The 10950-nt window shown below is 42.3% G+C and overlaps 1 protein-coding gene across 1 annotated transcript; it reads left to right on the forward strand.

Annotated features, from left to right (window-relative positions):
• The first annotated feature begins 2987 nt into the window (after positions 1 to 2987).
• Positions 2988 to 6409, forward strand: LOC133908098 (cyclin-dependent kinase inhibitor 4-like). Its single transcript, XM_062350225.1, has 3 exons — positions 2988 to 3475; positions 5522 to 5722; positions 5871 to 6409. Exons 1-3 carry the CDS (start codon positions 3153 to 3155, stop codon positions 5935 to 5937), a joined length of 591 nt encoding a protein of 196 aa, XP_062206209.1. The 5' UTR covers positions 2988 to 3152; the 3' UTR covers positions 5938 to 6409.
• Positions 6410 to 10950: the final 4541 nt, after the last annotated feature.

Consider the following 10950-nt stretch of genomic DNA (forward strand, 5'->3'; position numbering starts at 1 on the left):
TACTCTAGTGATCTTTAGTTTGTTTCCATAAATTTGATTGATCGCTTAGCAATTAGTTTTAAAACCGCATATTCACCCATCTCTAGTCCAGATTGGGTGCAGATGGTAGTGATTTATTTGAGGTGTAGTGATTTGTTTGTATGATTAAGGTGTTGTGATTTGCAGTGGCTGTTGTTGGAGGTGTAGTAATTTGTTTGTATGATTGAGGTGTTATGATTTGCAGCGGCTGTTGTTTGGATTGGATTGACATAATCAGATATTGGATTGACATTGACTTGCCGTTGCAACGCCGACGGGCACGGGCACGACGATGGCGGCAGTTGTGACGGTGGAGCGGTGGTGGGGGAGTGGCGGCGGGAGCGACATCTGAGTAGGCTCGGAATCAAGCTGCTCGGATACCGCTCGCGCTGGCCAATTTTCTTTTTTTATTCCCTAGAAATGACAACTGTACCGGATGCGCAACCGACACTGATACTAACTTAGTAAAGAGTGCCAGTTGAAAAATCGACAGTGAAACTGTATTTCCACCGACACTGATAAGCCTTTTTTATAGTGCGAGGAATATTAATTTTATTGATTGAAATGAATATCTCACATTATAAGTCCAACCCGTGCGCGCGCGCACATACATACATACATATATACAAGGCACATAGTGTAGCATTTTTACAAACTTGTCTAACACATATAAATATATTCAAAAATACCTCCAAAGAAGAAAATGTATTCAATTCATGTATCTAAAAACCATGATATTGATTTCGGAATCCATTCATCAAGATACTACTTCAGCATGTCATAAATCTACTGCCTATGAATCCGATCATGTTTCAAATAAATGATCTAGCGTGATTGTATCTTAATGGTTTTTCTTGCTCGGAGCATCGGTACATCATATATGTGGCATTGATTCATTTTGGTTGTTCAGGGTGTGCTGACGTACTATATATGGATCCCAATCACTTGCCGCTATAAAGCAATATGGGGATATCTTTCACAATGCCACCCTTAGCAATAAATTTATATTCAATGAAATGAATATCTAGTGTAATAACTCGCGCGCTTATTTACGATGTACATAATGTACCATTTCGTTTGATACATAGATCATCAAATATACACATATAATGCAAAAACCCTCTAGTCGAATAACTATCTAAGAATTCCTAGAACAAGAAAAGGAAAAAAAAACCCCTAGTTCCTCCCTCTAGAAAACCAAAATAATAAATTCAATCATGTTTCATAAATAATCTAGCATGACTGTATCTTACTGGTTTTTCTTCCTCGGAGCGTCACTACATCATATATGGCATTGATTCATTTCGATTGTTTAGGGTGTGCTAACGCACTATCGTAATGGATCCCAATCACTTGCCGCTATAAAGTAATATGGGGATTATTTCTTTTACAATACCAGCCCTAGCAATAAATTTGTATTCAATGAAATGAATATCTTGCATAATAACCCGAACGCAAATTTTCGATGTGCATAATGTACCATTTTGTTTGATATATAGATCCTCAAATATACACATATAATGATAAAACCCACTACTTGACAAACTATCTAAGAATTCCTAGAACAACAAAAAGAAAAAAATCCATACTTCCTCCCTCTAGAAAACCAAAATACTAAATCCAATCATATTTCAAATAAATGATCTAGCATGACTGTATCCTACTAGTTTTTCTTCTCAGAGAGTCAATACATCATATATGTGGCATTGATTCATCATATCTGACGCACTATCATAATAGATCCCAATCACTTACCGCTATATAGCGATATGGGCATTATTTCTTTCGCAATGCTAGCCCTAGCAATAATTTTTTATTTAATGAAATGGATATCTTGCGTAATAACTCGCATGCATATTCTGATGCACATAGTGTACATTTCTTTTGATATATGGATCCTCAAATACACACATATAATGCAAAAGGCCTCTACTAAAAAAACAATCTAAAAATTCCTAGAACAAGAAAAGGAAAAAAATCCCTAGTTCCTTCCTCTAAAACCAAAACAGTAAATCCAGCCATCTTTCAAATAAATGATCTAGCCTTATTGTATCTTACTGGTTTTTCTTGCTCGGAGCGTGGTACTTCATACATGTGGCATTGATTCATTTTGATTATTCAGGGTGTGGTGATGCACTATCATAATGGATCACAATCACTTACCGTTATATAGCAATATGGGGATTATTTCTTTCACAATGCTAGTCCTATCAATAAATTTGTATTCAATGAAATGAATATCTTGAATAATAACTCACGCGCATATTTCCGTTTTACATAGTGTACCATTTCTTTTGATATATAGATCCCCAAATATACACATATAATGCAAAAACTCTCCACTCAAAAAACAATCTAAAAATTCATAGAACAAGAACAAGAACAAGAACAAGATAATATCCCTAGTTGGTCCCTCTAGACAACCAAAATAATAAATCCAACCATGTTTCAAATAAATGATCTAGCATGATTGTATCTTACTGGTTTTTTTTTTCTCAAACCGCCGGTACATCATATATGTGGCATTGATTCATTTTGATTATTCAGAGTGTGCTGACGCATTATCATAATGGATCCTAATCAATCAACATGGGGATTATTTCTTTTGCAATGCCAGCCCTAGCGATGATTTTTATTTAATGAGATAAATATCTTGCGTAATAACTAGCATGCATATTTTCGATGTACATAGGGTGCCATTTCGTTTGATCTAATTATCCTCAAATATCCACAAATAACGCAAAAACCTTCCACTAGAAAAACTATCTAAAAATTAACAAAAAAAAAATCCCTAGTTCCTCCCTCCAGAAAACCAAAATAATAAATCAAAATCTCTCTTTCTCCCCTCCTTGTCTCATCCCCTTCTCTCTCTTACCTAAGCCTCCATCTCTAAATGGCAAACACCTAACCCTCCCGTCCCCCTCTATATACAAGCCTCATATAGAACCCCCCCCCCTCCCCTCTCCTCTCGTCCGCTCTTCTCCCCATTATTCCCGGGCTTCCTCCTGTGTACACCGCCCCCGCCCCGCCCCGCCCACCATTTAATCCCGCCTCCCCTGGCCGCTGCCGCCCGCCCGCCCAGAATCGCTACGCGCACCCGGGCCAAAACCCTAGCTTGCCCCGCCGGCCGGGCCATGGGCAAGTACATGCGCAAGGCCAAGGTCTCTGGCGAGGTAGCCGTCATGGAGGTCGCCGCCGCTCCACTCGGGGTCCGTACCCGCGCGCGCGCGCTCGCGTTGCAGCGGCTGCAGAAGCAGCAGCCGCAGGGGGAGGAGAAGGGGGGCGCCGGGGGGGAGTACCTGGAGCTGAGGAGCCGGAGGCTCGAGAAGCTGCCGCCGCCGCCGGCGGCCGTGAGGAGGTGCGGCGGGAGGAAGGCGGCAACCGCGGTGGCGGCCGCGCAGGAGGAGACGGAGGCGTCCTTCGGGGAGAACGTGCTCGAGTTGGAGGCCATGGATAGGTGAGGTTTCCCTCTTCTTTTCTTGGTGCGTTTCTTGGATTTTTGGGGGTTTGACGGATTGGGGTTTATGTCCTGCCGAGATTTTTGTAACAAAAAGTTTATTTTTTTTTTGCAGCGCTATTCTGCGCTCCCGTTTGAATTTTTTCCTGGTGTACTTACTTTTTTTAGTTTGCGTGGGGCGTGCGGCTTCGAATTGGGAGCGAATGCAATTTTTTTCCCAACACGCTTGTAAAGCTCCTATCCTTTCTTGAGATTTTTGCTGTTCTAGGATCACCCCTTTTGCTAATTTCTCGCCGTGTTCTCTTTTCGCTGAAATTTCGATGGTGTCTCCTCGCTGCTCCTGAAGTGTCAAAGCCGCCTCTTTTTTGCTATCTTCAATCCCATAACCATTTCCGCTGGCTCGTGTCCAATAAATTAGTGCCAAACAGAGCCCAAATTCTTGCAAGAGTCACTTGCCGCTGTCCAATTTCACCCATAAAGCCCCAATTTTTATCTTGCTTGTTTCGATTCTCTGAAGAAACTTGTAACGCTGAGTAGTAGTGCTCATTCTTGTACCAAAGCCCAATTAAACCACTAGTGTACTTAGTGTGGTTTCTTCCAGCGGCCATGGCCTCCTTTTTCTTAGTGGAAGGGGAAAGCAGCTTCCTTTCCTCTTGCTCTTTCCCCTTCCCCATGGACTAGGCTCCTCTTGTTTCTTTTGCTTGGGAGGAGGGGCTTGGTTTGTAGTAGGGACCCCTCAATCTTTAACAATCAAAAGCCCTCGCTTTTCGCAAGAAATTTCTCTCTCCCACCCCCCAAAAATGCACCCACTGCTTTCACCCTCAAGGCCTCATTTCTTGCTTGGGTTTCCCTCACCACTAGCCTGTCACTTCTGGAAGGGGTGAGAAATGGCATGTCTTGGTAAGGTCTCTTCCTGGGCCATGCCCCCCAAACTGTCACCACCATTAAATGTTTGAAGTGAAAAGAGGGGGTCCTCCCCTCCCCAGTACTGGAGATTTGTGATCTTCTAGCTCAAGCTAGGGTATGGAAGAACATTTTAGGACAAGGAGGCTACGTCATAGCTTCTGCTGTTCTTGGGATAAACGTTGTAGCAAGTATCACGAGCTTGCAACTGGTTTGGTTCTATTATCTTGCACGAGTGGTCCTCTTCCCCTGCCTAAATAGGTCAGAATCCTTGTTTAGCTGGCGTGCCTCTGCTAGGATAATCCCCATATATGGTTTATGTGAGTGCTGGAAGCTACATGCATTGCACCATCAGGGGCTAAGTACCCCGGTGATCCCGTTCCAATGTGGGGGCACTTGTTCGTATAAGAGAGATGATGAACAGGGCAGGAGAGGCTGTGCCATTTCTTTTGTCATGCTTGGTGCACCATCAAGGCTGCAGGTGTCCCAATATGATCCAAGAGCGCATTTATTTGCCAACCCGGTGCCGTTTGCAGCTCTAGCGATGGCCCGATGGTACCACTTCAAGGACCATGATCTCGAACAGTAGTGAGCCTCCAGTCCTCCACTCTAATCCTTTAGGCCCCTCCATGGCCTAAACAGTGCGTTGAGTGGGCGTGTTGTGCGATGCTATGATCTGAACAGTGTGTGCTAGATCATGCATCCATAGCCAAACCAGGTGCAGAGTCGGTGTGTCTTGTTGTTGGGCCACTGTTTGGTAGCCGGCCTACCTTGGTGCAGCTTCGGGTGCCGGGGCTTCGCCTGGTCCAGAGTTAAGGCTGGACGAGAGAGCCTTACCTACTCATGTGACTGCGAGTTGGAGTTCTCTGGTCCTAAGCATTTTGTTTCCTTCGGCTGTGTGTTTGGGTTGTCTACTAGCCTTTTTATGGCATGGGAGTTGTATATTCGGAGGAAAAATGGTGTATTTTGCAGGACCACGAATGTTGTTGGTATGCGTATTAATGTTTTTTGGATTATTTTTTGGACTTTTTCTTGTTTGTTGAGAACACTATTTCTATTTGTATGACATTGGAAGTAGAGTAATATGCTTCCTTTGTATGGATTGTCTTCAGATGTTAATGTATATGACCTTGTTGGTAGCAGGAGTACCAGGGAGACAACGCCTTGCAGCTTGATACGGGACTCGGAAACCATAAGCACCCCTGGATCTACTACAAGACCCAGCCACTCGAATTCCCATCACAGGGTGCAAGCTCCGGTGCGCCGCACCATCCCAAGTTCAGCTCAGATGGATGAGTTCTTCGCTGCTGAAGAGCGACGACAACAGCAGGCTTTCATTGACAAGTATGGGCTCTCTTGCATATTCAGTTAACGAGCTACATAATCTGTTCAGTTGCTTCTTGTTCCCTGGAAGAACACACATTCTTGATACATCAGAATTTTCTTGATGATGCATTACACTAACCACAAACATTTGTGGCTTAACCTTCAGGTACAACTTTGATCCTGTGAACGACTGCCCTCTCCCTGGCCGGTACGAGTGGGTGAAGCTATACTGACAGATTTCCAGGACAAGAGAGCACCATGGACCTGGACCTCCGCTCCCTCCACCGCAGTACCGTGGCAGAGGCGCATACCGTCGCGTTAGCTTTGTCCCTGTTGTAAAAACTTAGGGTTAGCCTGTAGCCTCAATGATTCTGTGTAACAATACAGAACTGATGCTGAGTTACACCCTGATCTGATCCCAAACTCCAATGTAATGTAACCGTTAACAGCTCATTCTGTAACGAACCACCTCCTCTAGGGGGGTTCTAGCTTTATCACCTGTTACCAGTTGCTGGATTAATCAAGTAGAGCTGGATGACAATGTATCAATCACAGTTAAGTTGTCCTCTGTGCTAGCACCTGAAGATGCTGTAATTTTCGTGTATACTTCTGCTCTTGCTATCTGGAAAGCTGGCTGCCATGGTTGAAACTTTGGGCATTGTCCTGTGCTCTTCCATGGTACACAGTGGCATCTCTCACAGACCCAGGATACTGCTGCCTGTGCCATTATTGCTTTCCAAGCTTTGCATTTGCTATGTTCAATTGCTCCTGCATTCTCTCGGTTGCTGCAATGCTCATGAGAGTTTGGATCCTATCCTACTTGGAGTTCTCCATCTGGTGCATGCTTGCCGACTTCTGTGCATTGTGGGCTGCTCTCCACTGTACTTAGTGGGTGATCCTTTCACTGTGCAAGCTGCCAATGCCCTTGGCTACTGTGCAAGCTGCCAATGCCCATGGCTATGATAGGTCATTTGGGCATGTTGTTGCACTGGCAAGTCAGAATCTCCTCTCTTTCTTTTTTACCAAATTGCTGGTGACTGGTAGCGGTAAAAGAGGACCTTTTTCACAGTTTATCCATTCACTCCCTTTCTGATGCCTGGCATCCAGGTGCCTTTCTGCCTTTTCACTCACCTTCCTGAGCTTTCTTTTTGAGTTGAATGACAATACTTTTGATTTGGATCATCTCTTTTTGTACAAGGAGTAAATAAATGGTGTAAAGTTTGTTGTGCTGGACTGCAAGCTTAAATGTGTTGCTTGTTTGCACTCTTTTCAGTTCAGGACTTGTATATGTTTTTTGAGGACTCAGGACTTGAATAACAATATCTGTGACGATGGTTGTAAGGCAGTATCCAAAGCTCAGGTGCGGTGTCCATCTATCTGACTTTCGGTATTCAGTCACATATTTCATCTGCACAATTTACTTCTGAAATCTGAAGCTACCGCAGAACTAGCTCTGTTGTAGTTTCACTTTCAGGACATGATTTTACCATATCACGCACATATTTGCATCTGATTCCTTGTTCTTTAGATGGTCATGGCAATGCATTGCTTATTTAACTAGTATATATTTATCATGTATCTGCCGACAAGAGTACAAATCCTGATGAGTACAATCCATGTCCTGACATTATCTTATCTGAAACAGTTTCTCTCTTGAAATGTTACGCCAAATTCATTACTGCTGGTTTTATTAAATCTGGCGATCAGACGGCTCACACCATGATACTGTTTACTCAAGGAATGACGAAACTCTATACAAGGTCTGTGGAACTAATAGTTAATACGAAGGCCAGCAATTCTTTCACAGTGCTAGCTTATCAGGTAAAAATAGTTCTCTCTCCGGTCAAAGAACAATACCATTTTTCAGCTGGTGTTGTCAGTGTAACGACAAATGATTATATTATATTATAATTATAATTTTGATGATTAATGATAATATAGTTATTTGTACCAACATATGTTAGTAGATCTCATAAATGTAGTATATCAAGAAGTCATCGTACCCGGGACAAAGCTTGATTGAATTGAAGAAGTCCTAATAAAAATGTACTAACCGGATAGTCCGGTGCTGAAAAGTTGAACTAATCCGAGCATCTCTGACAAAGGGGAGAGAATACTGAAGACTTCACCGGATAGTCGGTGCTCAGCAAGGTGTAACACCAAAAAATTTTATGCAGAGAAGAGTAGAATTGAAGAAGTCACCGGATAGTCCGGTGTTGATGAAAAAGGTGCACACCGGAGTATTCTGGATCGGGACAGAAGAAGTTGAACTCACCGGAATATCTGGTGATCAGCAGAACATATACACCAGAGCAATTCTTGCAGAGAGGGTTGCAAGTGTTAAAGATCGGAGAACAACAGATCGGAAGGTTCGGTGATGGAAAGTGGGTGCATCAGAGGCTTCACTGGAGCATTTTTTGCTGAGACGATTCCAAGTGTTGAAGAACAAACATGAACTGACCGGATGGTTCGGTGTCAAGAGAAAATGCACCGAAGGCTTAGATCGAAGTGTTTTGCACAAAGAAGAAGTGGCGTGATATGACTTAAGATAACTCACCAGATAGTCCGGTGATATAGATGATGTATACACCAGAGTGTCCTGTGTTCAATATGACTTTGAGTGAGTTCCAACGGCTAATTTTTGAATATGTCATCGGATGATCTGGTGTTAGTACTACTGTTCTCACCAGATCATCCAGTGTTAACAGTTTTTTTAGTCGTTGGGTTAACGATTAGTGCGCGAGTTTGAAGCTATAAATATCCCTCTACTCAGTCATTTGAAGGTGTGGCTATCCAGAGAAACTCATATACACTTGAAAAGACATCCAAGCCACAAAAGTGCATAAAGTGATTATCCAAGACGATTAAGTATAAGATTAGAGAGTGTTTAGTGCTTGTAGGCCTAGAGTGAGATGTAGCTAGGTACTGCAGCTTGAAGAAGGGATTAAGGAGTGATCCTAGCTTATACCAAGAGGTACGTCGACGCTTTGGAGTCTTGGTGACACGTTGGCAACTTGAGCTGGAGCTGCTCAAGCTTGTTGACCATCCGACTTGGTGTGGAGCGACGGCAACATACGTGTACGGGGATGCGGAAACCCTTGTCTTGGTGGTTTAAGCTCTAAAGTGATCACGATGGCAAATGACCTGGAAAGAGGCTAGTGATGAGGCCTTGCTTGGTGGCTTGACGGCTCATGCGGCTTAAGGCCTTGCCTTGGTGGCTTAAGAGCCGTGACCGGGAGCATATCCTTGATGGACCTCCAACATGGACTAAGGGTGACATGCATGCCATCAATACTATAAGATAAAAATCTTTTGTGTCGAGTTTTCTCTCTCTCTACCTTATTTATATTTTCGTATTTACATTCTTGCAATCTATCTTTATGCATTTACTTTCCTAAAGTAGTTTGCTATGATTGGCTATAGGTTGCAAATATTTTGAATGGTAGAATAGACACACTAGATATATATTTATCTTGTGAAGTTTTTAGAGTCAATTAGTTTAGTTTTTAAGTATATCAAAACCATGGCTCATATGTTTCACAAGAACACGTGATTCAAGTAGCATTTGAGACCCTGTCTCATTTTTATCGATTAGGCTTCACTTCCTAGTGAGTTGTGATGTTCGAGGTTATGATAGATACCCATAGTGCTCCACTTTTCGATGGCATAACTTTCCCCCTTTGAAAAATTCTAATGTCTTTTTATTTGCAAGCCAAGGGTCTAGATATCTGGAGAGTTACCGAGGAAGGGATGAGATAACGCATCACCAACAAGGAGAGGCAATTACATGCATTAGCGAAGAGTATCCTTTTATCATATTTAAATGTTGATATATTTAATCGTGCTTATTCTCTCAAATAGGTTCATTGCTCTGGCCCAGAATACGATTAATCCGGCATGGGCTACGTGAGCTCCAAGTAGTTTACCGGACAAATTGATAAGTCTGGCATTCCTAGCCCACCAAGCAAAGCCAGGTGAGCCACTACTTAAAAGTTTCGGTTCCCTAAAACGCATATCACGATGCTAGTACGGGCTAGCATTGGCTCAGGCATTAAAACTAGCTTTGCCCTGAGACCGCCCTTAAAACATCGCTTATCCCATCATGGGATTGGCATGTTACAACGTGTACCAAACATCCTTTTGGCAAAATAAAAATTACTAGATTGGAAAATAGGAAAAACAAGGTGAAATCCGGCAAAATTTTCTTAATTCTAATTGTCCGGGTGTATTATGGTGATTCTTTTGAGTACTATATCTAGAAATCCCCGTATGTACATGTTGCTTTCTTTTCTTTCGCGCGGGAAATCTACCGGAAATCTTCGTGCGTGGTGTGAGTTGGAATCTTAATGTACATGATATTTTGACTAGTCTCATTGAAATTCATAAAGGTACAAATGATATACGCAATGAGAAATATCATGTGCTAGTTACTAAGCTCAATGACATTAAACAACTACCCCATAAAAATGCTAATGATATGTACTCATGTTTGAATATTCTTGTCAATGAAATTAATGTGCTAGTTTGACGCCAATTGACGATGATCAAGTGGTGAGAAGAATACTTTAAGCTCTTCTTTCAAAGTACAAGTTGATAGTCTCTATTATTTACGACAACAACGATATCAAGAGGATGACTCCAAGTCAAGTGCTCGGTAAGATCACCGCTCATGAGATGACTATGAATATGGGAGTGGAAGTCTATTCCTCATCTGACGCTAAGAACTTTGCTCTCACAAGTAAACAAGCATCCTGCCAACACATGAAGGCGAAGATGAGGAGGCAAGAGCAAGTGTTAAGCTCAAGCGAAGACGATAAAGATGAGCAAAGCACCTCAAGTGATGAAGAGATGATCCCGAAGTCATCAAACTCATTTCTCAAGTGGAGATGAACATTAAGAAGATCAATAACAAGATTGATCACCGAATCTCCATGAAAGATTTGATAAAAAAAATTGATCACATCAAGAAGGGAAAGAAGAGCCAAAGCATTTGCAAGAGGGAGATAAGGAGAAGAGCCAAAGCATTTACAAGCATAAGAAGATGAGTAAGTGAAGATAAAAATTCAAGCTCAAGTGACGAGAGTTTCGCTACCCACTCCTCCAAGAGAAGCTCTTTCTCAAGGTCGTCATCATGCAAGTTGTCATCATATAAGTGCTTTATGGTCAAATGTATGAAAAACGATGTAAATGATGATAAATCTGATGAGGATTCCCCCTCTCAACTAGAACTTTTTCATTTGATTAAT

Source organism: Phragmites australis, chromosome 24, assembly GCF_958298935.1.
Source record: "Phragmites australis chromosome 24, lpPhrAust1.1, whole genome shotgun sequence".
Lineage (NCBI taxonomy): Eukaryota > Viridiplantae > Streptophyta > Magnoliopsida > Poales > Poaceae > Phragmites > Phragmites australis.